This window comes from Nelumbo nucifera, chromosome 6 (genome assembly GCF_055504915.1).
Source record: "Nelumbo nucifera cultivar China Antique chromosome 6, China Antique-T2T, whole genome shotgun sequence".
Classification (NCBI taxonomy): domain Eukaryota; kingdom Viridiplantae; phylum Streptophyta; class Magnoliopsida; order Proteales; family Nelumbonaceae; genus Nelumbo; species Nelumbo nucifera.
Window position 1 is genome coordinate 4793049 of NC_142654.1, and position 24653 is coordinate 4817701.

Here is a 24653-nt window from a genome sequence, read left to right on the forward strand (position 1 = left end):
TGTCAATTATTGGATGCACTATTGGGGTATCGCCACGTGTCTCATGAGAACCTCTCCAGGGATTGGCTTTCCTTATCCTTGAGATCCTTCATTACTCACGTATGCTACTACTTTTTTGCGCGTTATAACTAATCCTATGTGGCAATGGTGATGTCACCATTTGGTGGTTGGTGCTTCGCCGATTCCACGTGGCGGCTCACAAGGTTCTTTGTTGTCATGGGTCTATCTGCGTTTGGGCACACACGGGCCTCACCATGGGCTCGGCCTAATGTCCCTTCTAACCCATCATTAAGAGTGGGCTCGCAGGCTGTGAGTTCATCGCACATTGTAGCGGGCATAACTTCATCGCACGCTCAAGTGGGCTTGGGTCCTTTGGACAGGTCCCTGTGGGGATTTTTAGGTACAGGCATTGACTAGGCTTGGTGGATTGCGAGTTTATCACGATTTTGCTTCATATATTGCAAACTCATCGCAGAAGTGATAGTGTGTCGTAAATTCATTGCGGCATAGGGATCGATTGCAAGCTGCTCGCATATACTTAATCCTGATGTGATGGTATTAATCCTGATAGTGTGTCGTAAGTTCATTCAGAAGTGATGGTATTAATCCTGATGTTTGAATGTTTTTTAAGGGTTTTAGGGAACGATATATACCTTCAAATGCAATTCCCTTAATGCCTCCCTCTTTATTTTCAAGTCTCAGACTCTCATGTTGGGTTTCCTTTATATAGGGATATTGTTTTATTATATAGTATCTACTAAAACTAATAAAGATAAAAAAAAAAGATTTATTTAAAGGGGACCCATTTCCAATTGTCTCTGAAGCTTCAGTCGCCTCTACTTATTTAATTAAAGGGACCCCCCTCCCCTGGCCTCTGAACTGGTTAAGTTGGACTAACAAAGTTATATTTTGCTTCTAACTCATTTTTCTGCACCTAACTTAACTGAATTGGCTCACCCAGTTGCTGGTAAAGTTGACCCAACAGACAATCATAACTGTTGAATGAATAGAAAACTCCAATATTGTTTCAATTATCTTCATTGATCATTACCATAAACTCCTCATAGAAGAGAGAGATGAGGATTAAGTTAATGTGACAGTTGTTTCTCTTCATTGTTAATTATAATGACAATTAATATTCTATTTGACTTCATTTTGCTGAGTTGAGAACTACACGTAAGGAGGGCCATCTTTCTTTTGTTCATGTCAGAAGATGGAAGGAGAGGGAGCTCTCTTGGCCACCCCCCTTTCCCACCCCACCAGTGCCCAAAGAAAGAGGACTGGATCCTGGTCTTGCTAAAATGTGGCTCTCCATTAACGGAGACAAATTCAAGTCCACACTTCTGGTTTGAGTTGGGCCCAGATGAGATGATCCATTGCAAAAGCCTGTGTTTATGCTTCTCATATGGGTGTGAAGTATTATGTGGGTCACATTTGAATTCAAGTTGCACCGTCTATCCATCCAATGATGCAACAATTCTTCCCTTTTATTTCTTTTTCTTCTCTCCCATAACATAAATTAAAGGTTCATTTAAGTTGGATTTGGATACCCATTTAGCCATAATCGGATTGAATCGAATCTGAAAATATGGTCCTATTAAAGGATTGAATTCGGATACTACTTACAAAAAGTTCTCTTTTAACTTCTTTTTTCTTGATGAAATTGGGTTGGAGAGAACGAGAGGTAATGGATTATTATAACACTAAACACCTAACTACTTTATCCAATTTCTTGCTTTTCCCATAATCAATCAACTGCCCATTAATTATGTAATGGACCTTGCTATTATAATGTCATCTCAATGCCTAAATGGAATTGTTTATGAAAAAGAGATGGGTAACCAAAAGAGATTGATTTGCGCACATCTCCTAATTAATTGTTCATGAAGAAACCCACGTTTACAATGACAAAAAAACAGTTGGTTTTGTCTTTTCAAGGTCTAGTAATTAAGTACATGCGTTGCACGTGAGAAATTTTTTTTCATATTAATTACTTGAATTTTAGATATATTATAATTAAAATAGAAATTAGAAATTAATAAAAGTAACAATACGATTAAAGATAAACTTAAATATTTATTATTCAATTATGACATCATGGGTTTTTTTGAAAGGCTAGATCACTGATCCACATCTAGATAAGAAAATAACTTTGCTTTTGGATTAATTTTAAATTAGGGAAAATTATAGTTGGAGCTGGTTGTACATTTAAAATTAGGCTACAAGTTGGTCAATAAACAAACAAAACTCTGACAACCGGCTCTACATTTCAAATTATAAAAAGGGATTATATCAGATGAGGGCAACTTTTGAGCCCTAATATCAATAAAAGTAATATATTTAATAAAATTTCAAAAATAAGTTAACTTTTTAAAAATAATATGAAAAAGGGGCAAAGTTACTGTTCATCATCATCTTCTTTTAGATTATTCATCAGAGCCGTCCGCCGCTGCCTCCAGCACGTCTCCGACTGTTGTCTTTGCCTTTGGCTATCCTCTCCCACAGCCGCCTCCGACGATTGAGAAAGCATCGCTGATAGTCGGACACCGGTAAGTGGTGGAGTTCAGAATCCAGGAGTGTCGCAAAAAGCGGTTCCTGTCTTGGCCATCATTGTCGTCGGTTGTTGACAAATAAGTGTTAGTCATTATGGGGGATCTAGGATGCAGGTGTCGGCATCCCAGGAAATGGCATCCCCTTCGCTATAGTATAAGCTAGAAACAGAGTGGTCGTCTAGGGATAGCGACATCATGGTCAAGGAGAACTGGTTCGATGAAAACATAGTCATTCTCAGATGGTTTTCCCAAACCACATAAGCCCTGCTTTCTAGATTTGGGAAAACCAGTGGATTTGGACACGACTGCCGTCTATGGTCCAAGAAGAGTCATGAGTAAAATTTTCTTTCTCTCACTCACTCCCATTTGAGTAGTGAGATTTTTTTATATAGAGGCGAAGGGGTATGAAGTTTGAGAAAGATTTGAGATGTTTCTGCGACTATAAGTGACAGTCAGAGACCCACTTGCTAGTGTCCGACTATCAGCAACGCTTTCTCGATCGTCGGAGATGACAGTCGGAGACGGAGATGATAGTTGGAGACGTGCCGGAGACGGCGGTGGGCGGCTCTGATGAATAATCTACAACAAGAAGAAAATGAATAGTAACTTTGCCCCTTTTTGATATTATTTTTAAAAAGTTAACTTATTTTTTAAATTTTATTAAATATATTACTTTTATTGATATTAGGGCCCAAAAGTTGCCCCTATCTAATATAACCCCTTATAAAAACCCTCGATATGTCATTGGAGGCTTATGTGGCTATTGCTAACATAGGACTCTTAATCCATGTTGGACACAACAAAAAGCTTATACTAAAATTGCCCATTAATGTTGGGTGATTGGAAAATAAAAACAAGGGTTTTTAGTTTCTCTCTCTCTCCCTCTCTCACACACACAGTCATCTTTATCTTCTCAACGACTATGTGATTTGAAAATAAATAAAAATAGTTTTTGGTTTCTGTATTTATGTTCTCTATATTAATTTCTCTCAATTTCTATTGTTCTCCCTCAGTTTCTCTCCCGTTCCCTCTCTATTTTTTTTATTTTCTTACATATTTATATGATATTAATCAGATTGTATAAAAGAACATAGATCAACTTGGTATGGTTAAACAATTATTACACCAATTTAATAAAAATTCACAAGAAGCTCTTAGCTATGAAATTTACATCAACTGGAGAATGATAGAGATTAAGGAATAAGGAGATATTGACTAAGAGGAAGAGTGAGGGAGAAGAATGAGAAAGATTAAGGGAGAACAATAGAGAGAGAGAGGTTTTGATTTGGCTATAGATCGAAGCTGAGGGAGCGAGATATCGAGAAATGACTGTGAGAGTGAGAGAGAAGGGAAGGAGATCGAGAGACAAAGGGAGTGAGAGGGAAATTAAAACCTATTTTCGATATAGGTTTTTTGCTGTGTCCAACATGGACTAAGAGTCCTATGTTGGCAACAACCACATAAGCCTTCAATGACATGGCAGGGGTTTTATAATTTGAAATGTAGAGTTGGTTGTTAGAGTTTTGTTGGTTTCTGAACCAACTTGCAACCTAATTTTAAATATACAACCGAGTTTGACTATAATTTTCCCTCTAAATTATATATTCATTTATATTATATAAAATATTTTTTATTTATCACACTTAATTGTTTGTCTATGGTATCATTTGACTCAAATCACTAACCCACCATGTAAAAAAAATTGTTTGATTTCTAGATTAACATTACATTTTGTATTACATTTTCATCATTGACAAAATTATTTCTTATGTATAAAACTTTTTTTTTTGTTCAATATAATGAATGCACAATATTAGAGATGTATCCAATATTTTATTTTTTATAAATATATAACATTAGATATGTGCTCAAAATTTTCTCTATCTTTTTTTTTTATTTTTGTGATTCTTTGTATTTTCTATTATTAAATTTTTTTTTGACTATGACATCATTTCATTTCTAAGTAGATTTTGAATTTGGCATTCCATTTTTATCATTAATAAAAATACTTTTTACATTTCATAGTTATTTATTTTAATTTTTATTATTTAATTATGACATTATTTATTAATCCATTTTACCCCAAATGGTCGAATTGCTTACCCACCATCGAGAGGGAAGAAAATGGTTTTGTTTTCAAATTACTTTTCAAAATACTTATTTTTATATTATTAAAATTAATATTGTGGATTTAATTACAAGAATTTAATGATGAGAAAAATATATCTTAAATATAGGATTTAATTAGAGAGAAAAGGAAAATATTTTTATTTCCAATTGGTTTTAAATTTTACATTCTATTTCCATCATTAATAAAAGCATTTCTTATTTATCATACTAATTATTATTTAATATGTATGTTAAAAATGTTCCCAATTTTTTTTAATTTCTATTTTTTTCATTTTATCTATTTTTTCATTTTATTGTTTAATCATGGCAACATGGATTAACCCATTTAACCCAAAATGATTTAATTTCTTATCACCACCTAGATGAAAACACTATTTTTGCTAGGTAGATTTTAAAAGTATAAGCTTTTATGTTATTGGAATTATTAATTTATTAAGTATGAATTTAATTAATAGAACTTAATGATGAGAAGAAACAAAAAAATGACTTAAATATATGATTCAATGAACATGAATGCAAGTTAATAACTTAAATTTGGATTTAATAAGGGAGAATTGAATGCATTGAATATCTTTAAATTACCTCTTTAACTCATTTATTATCAAGAACCGGTTACCCTATTTGCCCTCATTGTTTATTAATAAATTTAAATATAGAGAGGTAAATTTTATACTTAGAACATTCCAAAAATATTCTTGAGGCCATTCATGCTTTTTAAAATGGTATAAATGTGCCCTGCCCCCGCCCCCCATTATCAAAATGGGATGTGCTCAAATCACTTCCCCAAAAAAATGCTAGTGCAAGCCTATTATCCGTAGACCAAAAAATTGAATCAACTATATATTGCATGCAGTTAATGAAAAGAAAATGTGAAATGAAATAAATAATCAAGAAGAAATCAGCCTGGCCATTTATATAGACTTCACTTTTACTAAGACCATGTCGTGAATTAGGCTGTGACTGTTGAAACAAAATTGGTCACATCTCATATAAAACAAAACTAAACTCTTTCCTTAGAGTTAAAAGGGGAGTTCACTTTGTATGCGGGTGGCTGATTTTGAATGGCTATATACTCTATGTAGCATAAGCTTCGACATGGTTTATAGCCAAGATGAACTCATCCATATCTCTATCATCCTTTTCATTCATTAATGAGGTGCTTCTCAGATCAGTTGCGTAAATAAGACTATCTCTCTCCTTAATTTGCCCTAGGATTTGAACCCATTGGTTTTCTTTCTGTCTCAAGTAAGGTTTGGCCAAATCACCGTGCACCCCACAAACATATGGTTCTGCCATGCGCGTTATTACAGAAATCACCGTGCACCCCACAAACATATTAATTTAATCTTCTATCTATTAGGAACTTATTAGCATTGGTTAATAGACTCAAGCAAGGTTTTTAAAATCGAATCGGATAATGAATCAGTCAGGGGTCTGGTTCCTGGGTTGAATGGTCTGATCGTTTAAATCGAACGGATGGTCCATTCTAACAAAAATAAAAAATAAAATAAAATAAAAAAGGTCAAAACTGTTAGACGATTCAAATGGTTCGATCGCCTAATTCAATAATTTACTAATCAAATCAACGGTTTTTAGCAAAATAACGATTTTAAGATAAACAGAATCAATCACCTGACTGATTCCCAATTTTTCTGATCCAACCATCCGGTCCGGTCTTGTCCGGTTTTAAAAACCATGGAGTCAAGGGACTAATATCAGTTGGGTTGGAAGTCACGGCCATATGCACTGACTTGCATTCATTATCTATCATAACCTCTAACAGTTGTCACCTCAAACGGGTTGGACCAATACAATTTCGGGTCGGGTCATGTTTTGGGCTGTGTTGGCAAAGGCTAGCTGGACCCTAACCCTGATTTATCCACCTTGGTCAGCTGGTCTTTGACCAAATCAATGCTTTTCTTTCTCCAAAAATACAGATTTAACCATCTGATTCTAATGGTTCAAACAATTCAACCATTTGGGTGGGTCAATGTTAATTTGAAAACATTAGTTTAAAAAGAGGTGACTTCGCAGTGACCCATGACCCAACCCGAATTCTTTTTCAAGTTGGGTCGACTTTTTGGCAAATCTTTCTATACTATTCAATCCATAAAACCACCGAGAGAAAGAGAAAGAGATTCATGAATGGCTATAGAGTCCAAACAAGGAGATGATATTATCATTCTCTTCTAATTCAAGATTTCTTCTAGTGCTGCCGTGTTGGCCTTGCCCCCTTCCTATCTAACATCTCCCATCCCCATCAGGTCCCATAAGACAACCCATTATTAACAACAATTATAGTGTAAAGCATTGCCTAATAGAGTCAGTGGATCAGATAGGTCTTCAACAATATAAGTTATTAGGACTACTTAAATAGATTGACTCTATTGGGTTTCAAGAGAAAAAAAAAAAAACAGAAAAACATGTTGAAGTTGCATTTAACTTGTAAATGAAGAAAAATAATGGGATACTATTCTTAATGATTTCACTCTTTAATTTCACAAGTGCTGTTCATGTATTGACGAGCACTGTTTGTTATCACTAATGGCATCCACTAGGTAGTAGGCATGGTTTTTAAACCGTTATTGATCTGGATAGTCGGACCGTTTGGTCTGGGAATTGTTCAGGTAATTGATTCCATTTGACACCAAATCCAGTCTCCAACCAAAAACTGTTAAATCCGTCAATGATTCATTAATTCAAATGGTTGATCCGTTTAATGATTTTTTGCCATTTTTTATTTTTATTGTCAAAATAGACCGTCTATTCGAATCAAACAGTCGAACCATCGACCTAAAAACTAGTGGCCAGAATGATTCCATTTCGGGATCGTTTTTTAAAAGCATGATACTCCATCGCCCATTAACTGTCATGCCGAATACAAAATTTTCTTTCCCCTTCAATGTATTATTTCTCAAATCTTTGGTCTAAATGATAAGCCATCGAGAGTTTTAAAAGGAAAACCCCAGTCCCGTTCGCATCTAATTTTTGCACTTGTGTCAACCATTAATTAATTATTAATTATTGATTCCCATTTCTTCGTTACAACGAAAACATGTCTCTCGTTGCAATGATCGTTGTATGTTTTGGAGATCATTCACATCGATTATATTGCACCGTTAAAACCCACCTAACTCACATTGATTAATTGAAGTTTAGACTTCTGAGGGGGAGCTGACCGAAGATTCCTAATCAATTTATTGATTCATCATTGACCTGTAAACCATTGCATTAGATTAGTTCAACCACCACTGGCTTAAAATTTTCCAAAAAAATCCAGGCCCATCCCAATTTCCAACTTTTCTTTCCTCGTTTCAAATTGATCTCAAGTTTTGGAATTTCATTTGTTTGATGGTTTCCCTGGTTTATGCATCCCCACCTGAACTCATCCATGTTTTCAATTTTCTGGCGCTTGGGTCAATGTCATAAGCACTAGAGGAACCTCCAACCTCCAACCCCCAACCCCAATCCGCACAGAATTTTTGACTAAATCCCTAATTTTCCCAGTGCATAGCATCTCTCTACCGTTATAGTTGAGTAGGGATAAGATCCACGACATGATGGTTGAATAAAATTTCAACCAATTAAGCAATTGGTCCAACCCCCGAAGATTATTGATTCCCAATCTTATCTTTGACAGGATTGACAACTTAGCTTTGTTGGATTTGGACCAGTATGCAACTGGGTCCAATCCCATGTTTTCGTGATTCCTTTATGTGCCTCACACAACAAAATCACGTGTTATGAATAAAATAATAGTCATTCCAAAACCATAATCAGTTGGACTAAAATACCAGATTTCAGAGACCATTAGAAGCCTACCAACCACAAAGCTAAATTTCTATTTATTTTTCTTGTTTACATTGATTTAATTAAACCCCCAATTAATTTTTTAATATCAATTTAATAATTTAAAACTGAGGAAGCAGATGCCACTAGGGATGGAAACAAGGGAGTTCACATTAGCGCCCCACAGAATATCTCAACCGTGTATTGGAAATATCTCCCAATGACAAATACGAGAGATGTTCCCAATGCACACTGAGATGTGTATGTGAGGCACCTTTTGTGGGTTTGGAGAAGGTTTTATAAATTCTAGATCCTATCCACCTCCCAAAACATCCCAATCTATACCTGCCCCAAAACGTGTAGCGGGTTGAATTTTGAGAATCTAAGCCCTCCCCATACATGAAAACGCAAAACCCTTTCCAACCCTCCCCTCCCCACATTTAAGGGTGAGAAGATTGGGTTAAAAACTTGCATCTAATTTTCTATTATTTCTTGTTATATATATATATATATAATAAATTAGTAAAATAACATGAACAAACAACAACATTTCCATTTATTGATTACAATATGTAAAAAAAAATACATAAATTGTCAATTATCCTTTACGTAAAATTCAAAATATTATCAAATTCAACACTTAATACATAAAGTTTATATGCTTTTTAATAATATGCGGGTCAGAGAGGGTGGAGTTTAGCCTAATACCTTACCCTATTCATACCTGTATGGGTTGTAGAATCCCAAAAGCCTTCCCCACCCCAAAAACTATCCTGAAAAAAAAATGGCCCATTGAGATGGATACCCATCGGGTAGGGTAGAAATTGCCATCCCAAAATGCCAACCCATAGAATTTGGTGGGGTCATAGTGTTCCCTATTCTCACATCCAAACATGATAACATCCAATTGCTTTCATTAAACATGCATCCATTACACGTTAGATCATCGTAAGAAAGAAAGAGGGGGTTTATCATCCTAGTCAGGCAGGGGACGTTCCTAATCCTTTATTGTGGGATGGGTCTGTACATGTTGTCATTTTCAACATGGCTCTGCTTTTGGATCTTCTCATGACTGGGCCAGTCACACTACAGCACAGTACATTTGAGGCCCACTAACAAGCAAACGTGGCATATCATGATTGGCCCAGTGTCATCCGGTTCCCATAGATACGATCCCAAAACTTGTTTAACCTAGTTGTCCCCTTAGTTCAATCCAAATTGCAAGGATATCATCCGTATATAAATCCATATAAACAAATTAATGAAGCAGACAGTAACTTGATATGCGTCCATGGTGTTAGGAATGCTTCTTCTATTGGACATGTTTAACCTCTGACTGAATGAGAAAAATGAATATTTCTTTTATCAGTTGATACTGTAACCAAGAATTTGATTGTCGGTTGCTTGTAACACTGATTTACAAGGACATGAAGGCCACACCTAGACTGAATACTTACATCAGTCCATGGGATTGAAACTTTTACCAGCTAAAAAGAAAGGATTACCTATTACCCAAAAAAAAATGTTGATGGGCCAGCAAAGAATTTCAGAAAGCACGGCCAGAGATAGATGTTCAGATGTTATATAGTTACTGCATATAGGAGCCATCATCTTCTTTTTTTCATAGAACGGGAAAGAACAAAAAGGGGCCACACAGCATGGGGTAGGCGGGTAGCACGTCCCCAGTAATCCAAACAACTTAAAATCAATAAAGCTCTAGGCAAAGATTCAAAGGAAACTGGAGAAACATGAGCCTGATTTGCTAACCAATCTGCAGCTTTGTTAGCTTCTCTAAATTCATGTTGGTACTCCAAATCTCCATCAAAACATGAATGAGTCCTGCATTCTTCAACGATTGTCTTCAATCTCCACGGTGGCTTGGTTTTGTTGTCAAGGCAGTTGATGACAAGCTTGGAATCTCCTTCAATGAAAATGTGATTGTTGTTGAAATTTCTAACTAAATTATGGGCTTCCCAAGCAGCCCAGGCTTCAGCTAAACTTATGGTGGTTGAGACAATGCTGTAGGCTCTAGATCGAGGATATTTCACATATGATCCCTTGCAAGACACCAAATCGTACATTTACCATTCAAACAAGATGCATCAAGATTTATTTTAATGAAGCCATCTTCCTTCTCTAGTCTAAAAGGCATGCTCTTGAAGACTCTTAACTGTTTACTATTGGATTAAAAAGGGAATTGGGGTCTCATGCCAGTGTGGACTGGGATATGGTTTTACGTAGATTCTAATTCTATGGCTTCACATCACAATGTCAACTAAATAAAGCAAAAGAATATGAACCCGAAGTGGAGGATAGAATCGGAGATTTTTCTATCAAAATATACACCCTGACTTCTGAACATAGTGTCGAATACCTGGTAGTTGAGATGCTCACTGGCATCCATCCGAATACGGAGGTGGAGGATCAAATCTACAACTGCAGGGGTCAGTGGACCACACGCACCCTGCTCCATCCCCATTAGTCTCCTGTTATGTGTAATACATTGAGATTTTGTATGAAAAAAAAAAAAAACTTTGATTTTGTGCTCTTTTCACTCTTCTTTTTTTTTTTTTTTGGTAGAAGAAAAACAAGTAATCACTAGCACAAAAAGAACATTACAACAGGGGGCTTTCCAAGTATTGTCTCACCAGGGAGTGCAGCCATTCTGGGCACTCCTTGATGAAAAAACCAGCCCCACTTTGTTCACCTTTTCAAACCACCTTAGCCACCTCTACTTCGGCAAATTCCGTCATCTGTAACACACAGCAGAACTGACTACAATGACTAGTCTCGGTTACTATTGATGAAATTTCTAATTAGAACATGAAATCTTTTCTTTTTTCGAGGTTGCAAAAGTTTTGTTAAGTGAGGTGTAGGTTGGACCTCAGTTACTGCAGGCATTTGATGTCTACAGGCTAGGTTGAGGAGCAAAAGGGATGTAAATATGGTCATAATAGTAGCATCAATAGGGTTGTGATGGACCATTTCAACGTAGATGACGACCTTGTTCCTACTAATTCAGACAAAGACAATAACCAGTTAACCACAAATGCTGGAAATGGAGATAACCACCAACAATTTTGGCAAGAGAATATGTCAGAAAACACTGTCAATTTGCTCTTTTAAAAAAGGGTCATTCGACTCAAGAAAGTAGAGGTCATTTTCTCCGATTCATCACCCTATCTAAAAATCATTCTTGCTCAAGACCATGGTTGAACCGGTGACCAATCTGGTCAGGAGTCCACGGTCCGACCATTTGACCCAAATGGCTGGCTCATTCTGACAAAAATTAAAAAATTGGAAAATGATCAAAACCGTTTAAACGGTTCAAACGGTTAACCGGCCAGTTCAGCAGTTTGCTGACCAAAATCAATGGTTTTGGAGGAAAACAGAACCAGTCAGGTGACCCCAGTTTTTCCAGTCCGACCATCCGGTCCGATTCGGTTTTGAAAACAGTGCTCAAGACTACCACAATGTTTCCAACCCACGGTCAAACTAACTGGTCAGTCTATCACCTGGCAAGATTTCTGAGTCCATTTCACCCTCAGACCACTTGTAAAAAACTGGTAAGAGAGAGAGAGAGAGAGGCTGTTTTTGAACCCTGATCACCCAAGTTACAATGGAGCAATTCAACTGCTGCGCCAAGGAAGTGGTTTCACTTGGACAGAAGTGGTTTCATTTTTTGATTTATTTTTAATACACTGGTTCACCCTTGACACAAAACATTATTTGCCACTTAAACCAGTTACACCTGTCAATTACCCATTAATTGGATAGTGATTTGGCAATCCAGTCACAGTCCCAGTTCAGGGCAACTTCTAACCCATCATATTGAAAAAAAAAAGACTTGGTCAATGACTTATTGACCTAAATGGTTGAACTGTTGACCCATCTGACCTATTCAGAAGGTCACCAGTTTTTTTCTATTTTGATTTTTATTGTAATGATGGCATCACTAGTTAGCATGTTGACTTGGATGTTTGAACTATTGACCTATTGACCCGGAGAGAAAAGTGGTTAACGGGTTTTAAAACACTGATTGATAAAACTTTTAAGCTTGCAAATAATTCATGTTAGGTTACAAGGATTTACTTATTTTGTTTTTAAAGGAGTTATCTTTAGTAATTTTGGCAATAGCAGTTTCATAATACATCAAAATTCAGGCATGCTGACAGTCTGACACGACAAAACCAAGTTGACAGACCTTCACCTGATAATCCACCTGGCCTACTAAAAAGAAAATAATTAGTAAATCTAACCACCATCAATCACAAAGTTTCAGCAATCTTAAGCGGTCCCTAAGTGGCACTTTTATGTTATTTCCTGAGCCATTAACCATGAACTTCCATTTTCAATTTTTCACCTACAATATCTCCATTGAGAAAATTAAATAACTACAAAAACTACTTTAGGGACAATTACAAGGCTTTTAAGCATGAAGAAGTCCATAAGTCCTCACATTGAGACATGGCTTTAGCTAACATGCTATATTAATCAATTTTTCACAAAGTTTCAGCAAATCCCATAAGTCTTGACTTGAATGATGATGATCACATGTGAGTAATTTTTGAGTGCATCTCTAGGGAAGCCACTTAGATGCCTTTTGTACAACATATAGTTGGTTAAAATGCCCGAGAATTCAATCGTCCATGTCTTTGATGCTTAATAATTCTAACCATCATTCCTAAAGCTAAAAGTGGATGGATAGACCAAGGTGAGAGAAAATAACAAGAAAATTCTGTAAATTGGATGCCATAATTGGGAAGCTGGAACTTTCAATCAAGGCAAAGCACATGACTTGGAATTATATTTGATAGATAGAAGCATGGGATTAATGTAGGAAAAAAAAGAACCAGTTGCATGGTTATAAAGCCTAAGAAGATTAATGGGAATAAAGCCTAAGCAAACAGAAAATTTCATGGTTATAAAAGCATATAGATAGATAATTCCAGTAACATGTATAAATGAAGCTCAGTTGAGAGTTGTGCTGCTGGATATACAGAGAACTTGATACAAAGAAGCAGGTTTGAAATGGGCTCCACAAATTTCTCATTTCAGCTTACTGTGTTTCTTTCAGGATTAATTGGGCAGAATCACCTGTTGAGAATCCCAACTTTTGCATGACTTCTTCCAAGCGTTTCACATTAGTCAGGTAAAGGTAGCCAACCTAAAAAAAAATCTTCTTATGAGAAAACTTTTTCAGATAACTTGCATCATTTCCTCTTTCACTATTTAGGCATAAGTATCTAATCTTCTAAAAAAACATGACGAGACTACCAGTAATGTCCTGTTTCTTGAAGACAGTGTTGCCTATATCATATAATACCATAAGTTCATACTTGATTAACCTTCTAATTTTGTAATACAGTTTTTTTTCTCCATTTGGTAAACTCCACATTTTTTTGATGAATAAAATAAATTTTATTAAGAATTAAACATAAGAGTTACAAGTAAACATAAACTTTATTAAGAAGTGGACTCCACATTAAATTTCATGTTTGTTCTATTTAATAGTACTATAACTTACTATTCTGATAAAAGTTTGTACAATGACTTTGCAATAAACAGGACATTGAATTCTGTTAATATTTTCTTATCCATCTCTTCTTATTTGGTACTACACCCTTTTCTTTTATCCCATTAGTAGATTAATTTGATGTAATAAACAAATATTCATGAAATTGGATAACAAGGGGCCTCCATGTGCCTTTGTGCACAGAAGACCCAACTAGTATATTATTGAAGTATCAAAGGGTAAGAATAAAGCCACAAGACACTACAGAACAATCATGAATTCAGGGACATCCAAGGCCCTCAATTTGGTCCTTCATACAAAATATATAAAAAATAGCACTCAGCTCAGGTGAAAACCCCCAGTACAGATAGGACTCCAATGTTCTCTCTCTTACATGACTATCAACAACCGGATTAGCTATTCTGGGAACAGAAGGGGTTCATTTTATATATAAAAAATCTACCCTCCCTAATCTGGTAGAATGGTCTAACAATTAGAAGGCTCACTAGATTGAACATGTGTTCAATGCCACAGTTCACATAAGCCCTATAACCAACATTGCATTTGTGTTTTCCCAATAGATTATAGCTGTTCAAACTTTTGATTTTTTAATATAGAAGTTCCCCATAGAAGAATTTGAGATGAAAATTCTTCCATGAATATAAACTGGGGAGAGGAATATGGGGACTCTATTTGAGCCCAGAACAAAGTTTCCTGTTTCCACACGGAAGATTTCTGGGTTGTTTGGGAAGCTATAAGCAATCCAATAAACCTGCTCCCCATGTACATAAACATAACATACATATATGCATATTAGAGTATGGACTACATATCTAATACATTACACAGATAAGGGACATTACCCAATGTTGGTCCTGCTATCAGGGTCTTAGGAGGGGTGGACTGGATACAACCAAACCTTTGGCATTTTTTTGAACTGGCCACTCTCAGACTTGAACCTGCATTCTCATGTTTGTCAGCCTGGGATTTTACCATTGAATCAAGCAACTCCTATATAATATTATAGATATCTAAGTAAATAGGTAGGTCCAGGATTAGGCTTTGTCTCAGGCCAGCCCAAACAAAACTCGGTCCGGGAGATCCAGGCCTCGGGCTAATCAGGCCTGACTGCCTGAGGCCCAAAGCTCACCACTACCTTTGGAGCTTTTGGAAATTTGTGCTCCCACAATTGCAGTCCCCCTCCTGCATCAACATCTACTCCAACTTCAGACTCCAGTTATAAGTTTACAACACTGTATATGAAAACTCCTTATATTCAAACACTCAGGCATTCAATCATATGTAGGCATGTTATATTGTATCATATGGAGGAGCCATGTAAATAAGCCTAGTTTGAAAAAAAAAAAAAAGAAAAAAAAAACTACACTGTAAAACAAACTCTAAATTAGCTAGCACCTAAAATGGTATCTCTCGGTAAGAGGGCACTACACTGCAATTTGATCCTGATGCCCTAGCATTTGTAGCTAGCTAGACATGAGACACCTACATATGATCACACATCAAAACCTACTCCAACCCAGATAGATGTGCTGAATGCAACTATTTGGATGACATTCAACTGCTCAACAGCTGCAATATACTCACTAAAGAATTTCTACTTTTGCCTTTTTCTCTCACAAACAGGAAACTTAGAAAAAAACAAACTTACTAATAACGATGCCTTTAATTGGGACATATTAAACACAAGCATGACTGACAACAACCATATAATGATGCACTCAACAGAATCTGATAAACTATAAAATAAACTAACTTTATCCTATCTTCCATTCAAGACTTATTGATAACACCAAAATAATTGGAAAGCCTCTATGGAAGAAGGAAAAATCAATGGGCTTTTGATATGTCAATTATCATTTTCTTAATACATGCACAAGCATAAGGGAATTACTAGTGTTTCCAATGATGAAGCTCTATTATACACAGATACACCAGCTCTCTTTGTAGTCCGTGTTTTTCCTGAACCAATGTTTTTTCCCCACCGAAGAACATCCCTACACCCAAATTTATTGGAAATTGTGAGGAAGATTAAGAGAATAAAGAAATGAATACAAGAGAGAAAATGCCAATGAGGTTGCAAGCAGTCAAGTCCAAGAGATGAATAGAAACTAATTCAAAGATATAAACACATTATTGAAACCAAGATACAGATGTTAACTAACTTCCTAATGGTGTAAATAGATCAAGCTCAGCCCTTTGAAAAAAGATCCATCTAAAAAACATCTAAATTGATCAAGAAGCTAATGAATTAACCACTATTAGTCCTGTTTTAATGAGAAGATGCACAAATTTTCAGTCTTTAATATTTGTTAAAGAGGTTTGCATGAGGACTGAATCTTTAAGGTCTCAGGTTGAGCCCGTTGGATTACCAAAGAGACAGTATAAATAACCAGCAATAGTTCAATAAGAAATAAACAACTCCAAACAGAACTTTCCCATGAGCACTTTGATTAGCAGCTTTTACAAGGGGAAAAGAAAGAAGGTTAAGATTTTAAATCACTCATTCTGAGAAGGCTGTTTCCTAATAATAATGTAAACACCTCCCCATTTCTACTTCTAGACCAAATCATTAAAAGATGATAAAAAAGAGAAGATCATTTAGTGGCGTTTTTAATTGCTAACATTCTCAGCTTTATTGAAAGGTCATTTAGTGAATGATTGGTATGCTAGCTTGAAAAAAAAAAAAAAACTGTTTACTGACCAACTTAGAAGTCTAAAGAGTATATTTGAAATGCATACCTCACATAAGAGGTTCAAGGTTGCTACTATTGAATAGTGTATGTAGGGGTGCCCACGGTTTGGTTAACCGAACCATGGGCAATTTTTGCAAACCGAACCAGTATCACCGGTTTTTCCATTTCTCCAAACCAAAACCGAACTGATACCACCAGTTAACCGGTCTGCTGGTTTTGGTTTTTGACCGGTTCGATTCTTCGATTCTTTGGTTTTTTATATTTATAATATATATTATATAAATATATGTATAATATTATATTATAAATAATAAATGATATATAATATATGATAAATATTATAAAAATATATAATATATAATATATTTATAAATAGATTATTATAAATATAATATATGTATATTTATAATTTCATATATATAATTTCATGTATATTTATTATAATAGATAGAAAATATGTGACATATATTAAAAGTATATATAAAATATACATATAAATATATATATATATATCGATTGGTTCGGTTAACCGCCATTTTCTAGTTCGGTTTTCTCGGTTTGGTTCAGTTTTTTGGTCTTTCGGTTTTTCATGGACACCCCTAAAGTGTATGCCCTCAGGTCCAATTGTGTTTGTAATTGACTGTTATTATGAATAAAAGTACAATTATTTCATGTGTCATGTGATATGTTTTTGCTAATTTAACCCTTACACTACGTTTTAGGATTACCTTTGAGACACCATATTCGGTATATAGTCTAAATGTTCTCAACCAGTGCCGACTTGGGTAGTCTAATCCTTACAAGGTTGACATTCACACACTGCCTAAGTGATGGAGTAGAATATCTCATTTGCTAGGGTTGCGACCCAAAGTGTGGGAATGGGTGTTTACCTAAAACATTGAATTATACCAAGTTCTAGGTTATTCTTGGACTTTTGGATAGGTGGAATAGCTGCTTGTGATCCTTGACATGATAATGATACTCAACCGGATATTCAGCTAAGTTGCTTTTGATATAGCAATCAGTGAGATCCTTTTATGGTGAACATCTGTGTATGTTGGAGTAGTTATGAGGGGTATCTGGGTAAGTGATCATTGTGATAGGATCAACCACTTTGTCAGACAAAGAGAATATCTGTGAACATACTCTCTTTAGTGGTAGTTAAAACTATCAACAGTGGGCTAATGAGAGGGTGTGACATTGGGCTATATGTTGAGGGAATAAGTCCTTCCCTGAATCCCAGTGTTAGGTATTAATGGCTGAGAGATCATGTAGCAAATGTCTTATTAGGCCCAAAACCCTGATTGACATATAATTGAATTGGACCATTAAGACTTGGACTCATGGATGGCTGAGGCCCAAGAAGCAAGTATTAGATACGAATGGGCTGAAATGTTCATAACCTATTAGGTGATTCACTCTTTATTCTTTAATTAGAGTAAATTTGGCCTACTGGGCCCAATTCACTTTAAGTGAGTAAGGGGGCCCAATAATGGTCCAATCCAATTGGCATGTTTCTAGTTTGACCAGAAACATGACTAGTCTTGACTAGTCAAACTAGGACTGAATTAGTGGTCTATCTTAATCCAGCCAATAACCATTTGCATTAGGACTTTTCCAAGGTTTTTTAGAGACTTAATAGAAGTCTTTAAATACCTATTAAGGGCTAGAAACACAGGTTACATGTTTAGGGCACTCTCGACAACACAATTCAGTCAAAAAACACTAGCTTTCACCTAGGATCAAACTTGCAATTGTGTTCTCCTTTCTTCCTCCTTTGAATTACCTTCAAGAAGGCAATTTTTGAGGATCATCTACTGTATAAATCTTCCATCAACAGACATGGTTTGGGCAGCCAAGCATGGTTTTGTTCTCAAGGGATCGTGTGATTCAATATCAAAGGTTGCACCATCTTCAACCTGATTGAATTGCTAGAGAGAGGAGATCGGATTCTTGGGCATGAACATCACAACTATTTTTGCACTTGTGAGGACTCTTCTAGTAGGTAAAGTTGCAATCTTTCTCATGGTTTTGGATCCAATTTGATCTGCTTCAAATCCTAAAATTGATCTTGAGGAGAAAAGATACTTTTCTCCCATGCAATTTTGCTATTCTCTTATCCAATTCTTCAGTTTTTGAACCCTAGTTTTGGAAAAGTTTTGAACAGAAAAATCCAACCTTGTGCATGTCACAACTTTCAGCTACTGATGAAAAAGCCAGAATATCTTCCTTTTCAATTGCACTTCTGAAATTGTAATTGTCCTTTTCTCCCTTAATCTGCACATGTAAGCTTCAACTTAATCTATGAAGAGCATTACCCTCAACATAAGATTTGCAGTGATTGGCAACCTCTTTTTCTTTGAATTCTTGAAATAGTGCAGAAGTTAATCTGACCTTGATTTCTTTTTTTGTGGAAAATGTTAATAGGTGGTGCCAGGATGGATCCTAAATGAGAGGGAAGGGTCTTGGCACTATAGACACGATATCAGGGATATTAAGAGTATAGCAATGATATTGAGAATAACTTATAGGTGGGTTTCATGTTTAGCCAATAGCAGGGAGCAAGGGAATAAAATGTTCTGGGATCTAATATCCCAGATGGGAAACTTGTAATCGACGAAAAAGTAAATATGCAATGGGTGGGTGACTCTTGCTAGCTCATATAAAGGGGTACTAAGGCACAGATATACTGGTACAGAATTCTTTTTTTCATTATCAGTATAGTTAACTGTTACTGATAAAGAAAATAAAACTCAAGGGATGAAAGAGAGGAAAACAAGACTCAAAGTGAGAACAGAAAGTAGGAGCTTCCCCACCTAAAGCTTAGACTACCCCCCAAAAAAATTAAAAGCAGTTCACCAAAATTGAATCAAAGTCAAAATCCTGTAACAATATCTCAAAATAATGGTATATAAAAGCAAGATCCTATTTTGCTGAAAGTTTGGTTTTTTCTTGGGCATGAAAAATTAAAAGAAAAGGATTCAATACCTTATCCAGTTATCCCAATAAACAGCAATTGCAAACAATCTTATCCAAGGAAGAATAACAGAAACTCTTCCATTTAACCCCAGTCAACATATCGGGCTACCCAGGTTGTTAGATGCGATCTATTACAAGTTGAAGAGTCTAGAAGAGCTAAGAGAAAACCAAAAAATGACATGGATTGATGAAATGACAAATGGTTTAAAGGCTTATAATTTAACAATGGACATGGCACTGAACAGAGCAGAATGGCAGAACAGGATTCATGTAGCAAACCCCATATAGTTGTGACAAGCCTTAGTTGAGTTGATTTGTAATTAAGGTTGTTAGCCTTCTCTTACCATATTACTGAATATTCTGAAACCATGGTTCAAAAAACTGAAAACCATTACTGATTCTTCACCAAATAAAGCATCAACTATAAATTATTCACCTTAATAAACATGCAACAAAAAAAAAATCAAGTAACTGGGACAGCTTGTATTGTGAGAGGTTAAAACTTCACACTAACCTTTCCTTTTCTGATAAGTAGTCATCCTTTAGAAGTTTCTTGAGTAATGCATCCTGAAAGACAACAAAAATTATAATAAATTTAAAGACTCAGTGCAATTTTTTCAGTATTCATGAAAGATAACTATTGCATCAATATTCTTTTTTCCTACACGCATTATTGTAAGTCAATTTGGTGGTGTCTTCAGAAATAGTAAGGGAGAGATTTTTCTTCTATTAGTAACAGGATAAAAAAATAGATTTTACAGATTAACATCAAAGTACAAGTTTACAAGAAGATATACCAGGCTGACCACACTCAAACATGAACCAAGCTACGACAATAAAATGAATTTCTCCTGACAAGTGACAACTACTTCTAAGTAGATTATCAGCAAGAAAAGTTTCAGAGGTCAAGAATCTCTGAATGAACTGATAAAAGTACCTTGGGAGGTTGGGTCATGTCAAAGATAGTGAGCAGAGATCACATTGCAGTATCATGGCTCCATTGCTTTAGGAGACTTAATCTACTCATCCACATTGAGAATATAACTCTTGTTTAAGGCCCTACGATCCATCATGCTTTTCTTTCTTCTAAAAAAAAAACATTTCTATAGTAAAAGAGGCAGACAATGTACATGAAATGATGTACACAATGTCACTATGCCAATGAAGCTCTGTTATCAATCAAAAAATTAGGAAGGCAAGAGCTACTGTTAAAAAAAACTTCCAAATACCTTCCCACATGAATAATCAGATTGTCCCCTGGAAATATACCTAACTAAAGAAAGAAAGGAATTCAAATTATCTTCAATATCATTAAGAAAGTGTGCTAATATCCCCATGGACCAGAGCCTACTTATAAAATCCCATTTGATAGCATCCACTGAATTTCCAAAAACTAAAAGGATGATGCAATCTCTTGGAAATTCTTGAACCAATCAGCAAGGCCATAACCTCAGCTTTAGCAGTATTTTCATACCCTGTAGTATCTTTGGCTGCTTTCACTTTTTTTTTAGTTTTTTTTTTCTCAAACCTGTTCAAGGGGTTGTTATAAGGCCCGTCTACCCCTGAAACAAGTCAGATGCCGAAACACTCACAGTAGGGGTCTATTGGAGGGTCACCGATACACCCCAATACATTATGAAATTTTAATCCTTGGGTACAAGTATCTTTCAGGTTAGAGAACACCCCATTATCCCAGCAGGACCCGGGTTACCTCATAAGTTACTTTCAAAGAAGACAGTGATCTGGACATCTGGAATCGTAAGAGAGGTGATGCTTAAGAAATAAGAAGATAACTGCAGAATCTCCACCAGATTTCTTGGGATACATAGGTAGAAAGAAACCAAAAGTTGGCCAGGTAGAGAACACTCCAAACAAGGCATTAATGATAAAGTTTACCTTCAAAAATGCAGTTGCTTCTTTCTTCCGTCCCCACCAAAGAGCAAGAGGAACTACCTTCCATTAGTCTTTCCCCAGTACCCAGTCCAACTGACTCCCAATGGAAAAGCAAACTCTCTTATACTGCAATAGACCACTCACTCCAACACAATCAAAACAAGAAAAAAGTACCAAAGCTTTCTTATCTCCAAGAAATGGAGCAAAAAATGTCGAGTTATCTCCTTGCCTTTCAAGCACATAATACACATCTGGGGATATATATGGAAAACAGATAGCTGATGTCATCTTTTCTTAATCATCTGGTCACTAGTGATAATCTTTTCCTTCACTGCTTCCCCACCAAATGACTAATTTCTTCTTTTCTTATAAATGCTTTTAGGCTTGAGAGATTTATTGTACAAGGGGACTATAGGTTGTGATCGGGTATATAAGAGATGATTGTGGCAACCATTAGCATCCCATTTACATAATAAAAACTAGCTCGTGCTTTCACCTTCAGGAAACTGTTACTTGAATTTTTCATGGGAACAAATTGTATTAAAAGAAAAGTATAAGAACAAACTTCAGAGCATGGTCAGATGCATAATAATCACTCCATGGACAAAATAGTTATAATCACAAATCATTATTAAGTTCAAAATAGGGAGAACTAACCGAAGAATGGACTAAAACATCCATCCCAAAGCATCCACATGGCATAAGAATTAACACATGATATTTTCTCTTAACTCATGCATAAGGTTTCCCATTAACTCAAGCATCTGCACGGAAGAAGAACAAATACATGCCTGTGCTTCACAACGTACTACTGCTGTCACACGATCATTGTATTCCTCAATATTTAAGGGAGGAAACAGGAAGTGCCTGCGAGCATATAACTGCACAATTTGAGAAACCAATGCAGGTAAGTCAACAGAACGGAATGGAATGGTAAAACAGGATTCAAGTAGCCAACCCCATATAGTTGGACAAGGCTTAGATGATGATGATGATGATGATGATGATGATGATGATGATGAACATAGGTAAGTAAAAAGGAAATAAAGGTATTATCAATTACCAGTCCAGTTTTAAAGGAGAGAAAAAAAAGGCAGACAACATAGACTAAGCTGGGGATATGGTAGGCTGCTTTACTGTGTCACAAGGTCGAGAACACCCATTAGAATGAACAATTTCCCCAGTTTATGTTTTTTCTTCCACGTGCTAATAGTTTCTTTCTTTACTAAATAATTAGATTCATATCAACATTGAAAAATACACTTGTTTGCGTAACCTGAACCACAAGGTATGTCTTCAGCCCTGCAGATCATAATAAAAAGTACTTATATTGTTGCTAATTTAGACCCAATTTAATCTTTTTTACATTGTGCGATTTCTCGTGGCATAAACGGTAGGTAAACACTTTCAACTTATGCAATAGTATTTCTGTTTTTTTAATTATTCCTTTTTCCTACCACTTGAACTAGTTCTTTTCCATGACTTCTCATCACCAATCCTGAAGCATTACAGGAAATACTATAACATTCAACCTCAGAATCATCGGCCAAGTATAATTAAACTATTTGAAAAGCATATTCCGATGCAAGTTAATTCCGATATAATCCTTACAAACACAACGTGCGAAACATAAGACAGAATATACCAATTTTACCTCATAAATGCAATCACCAATATATGCCAAAGACGCTGCGTTGTATATCGATCGAGGCTTTTTAACCGCTGGTGGATCTGGTAACCATCTCTCATAACCCAAATACGAATCTGAGAATTCAGTGCCTTCAGTAGAATCACGGTTTTTCAAGTCAAGAAGCTCAGAAACATTGAAGTTCTTCTTCAGAGTGGTTGGGGTCGTTGTTGGGGTGATTTGCTTGTTTTGAGAGGGTGTAAGACGAACTGTGCTAGGGTTTTTGTTGTTCAACGAGGGTTGGGTGTGATTGGGAGTGAGGCTTCGCTGCGTGTCCCATGAAGATTTCACCACTCTCACTGAAGCCAGTGCTGTTACAGCCATTTTCCCTTCTTCTCTCCTCCTCGAGCATGGAATGATAACGTAACGAGTGCCCAAGTTTAAATCATGATTCTCTAGTTTGCTATCCTTTCGTATTCGCGCTCGCGGTTATTTACAGCCGTTCATCATGAATAAAATGGACGTGCCCAGATCACTCCCCGTAAAACCTACAAGGCAAACAATGGATGCATCACCACCATTGATTCAATCAACAGCGGGACTCTTAGGCTGTGTTTAGTTGCAGTGTAAATTTATTTGCATTAATACAAATGCATAGGAGTAAAAATGTAAAAAAATGCAAATTTTTATTTTTTTAGTTTTAGATTTTACTTTATTTAATCTTCATGTCTTAATTTACTTTATTTATACTGCAATCAAACAAAATAAACTAAAATTTAAAATCAAAATAGGTTAGAATTTGCACTCAAATCATTTGCACTATCATGATTTTGCATCAATATAAATTTATGTACATTGCAACCAAACACAGCCTTATTGATCAATGGTGGTCGGTGGTGGTGTGAACAAATATCATGTCATGTGTAATGTAAGAGTGTAAGATCCATGTCAATGCTATTAGGCAGCCCATTTTGAGGGATAAATCTGGGCCTTGGCCCAAACGTAGCACATTCGGACCCAAACCCAGATAAGTTGATGGGCTTTGGATTTAATCCAGATCATAAGAAATAACAGACCACATTCTACGTGAGGGACGTTTGTCAGCTGACTTCGCTGTTAGGATTTGGCTTAATGGACAAGCAATTTCATTGGTATTTTGTTTTTCATGGATTAGACAGGTATTAAGCATATTTTTATGTATTATAATTTACATTCTAGGAGTCCGGGTCTGCTCCATATTTTTATGTATTACAATTTACACTCTACGAGTCTGGATCTGCTCTCACACCGACCTTACAATATGTTTTAACCTTATATTGCAAATGCCTCCTGTATTTGTGTTTTATTATTCATGAGAGATATTCCGAATATATGATGGAATGGGGCTGTGAGGTAGGTGTGAGCAGTAGACCCCAATTCCATTCACATAGTGGAAGATAAAACAGGATGCGGTC

General features: G+C 35.9%; 1 protein-coding gene across 4 annotated transcripts; it reads right to left on the reverse strand.

Moving 5' to 3' along the window:
• Positions 1–13308: 13308 nt before the first annotated feature.
• LOC104586616 (uncharacterized) lies at positions 13309–23641 on the reverse strand. 4 transcript variants are annotated; one of them, XM_088889158.1, is made up of 7 exons: positions 23227–23641; positions 22364–22453; positions 20194–20246; positions 15899–16001; positions 15143–15201; positions 14850–14945; positions 13309–13638 (listed from the first exon to the last, which is right to left on the reverse strand). In XM_088889158.1, the coding sequence occupies exons 1-6, from the start codon at positions 23581–23583 to the stop codon at positions 14876–14878; spliced, it is 732 nt and encodes a 243-aa protein (XP_088745284.1). In that variant the 5' UTR covers positions 23584–23641; the 3' UTR covers positions 13309–13638; positions 14850–14875. The 4 variants fall into 4 exon arrangements, 3 of the variants coding, with proteins under 3 accessions (XP_088745284.1, XP_088745286.1, XP_010242204.1); XM_088889160.1 differs by having other exon boundaries at positions 15143–15189; positions 23227–23640; XR_016077024.1 differs by lacking the exon at positions 15143–15201 and having other exon boundaries at positions 23227–23638.
• Positions 23642–24653: the final 1012 nt, after the last annotated feature.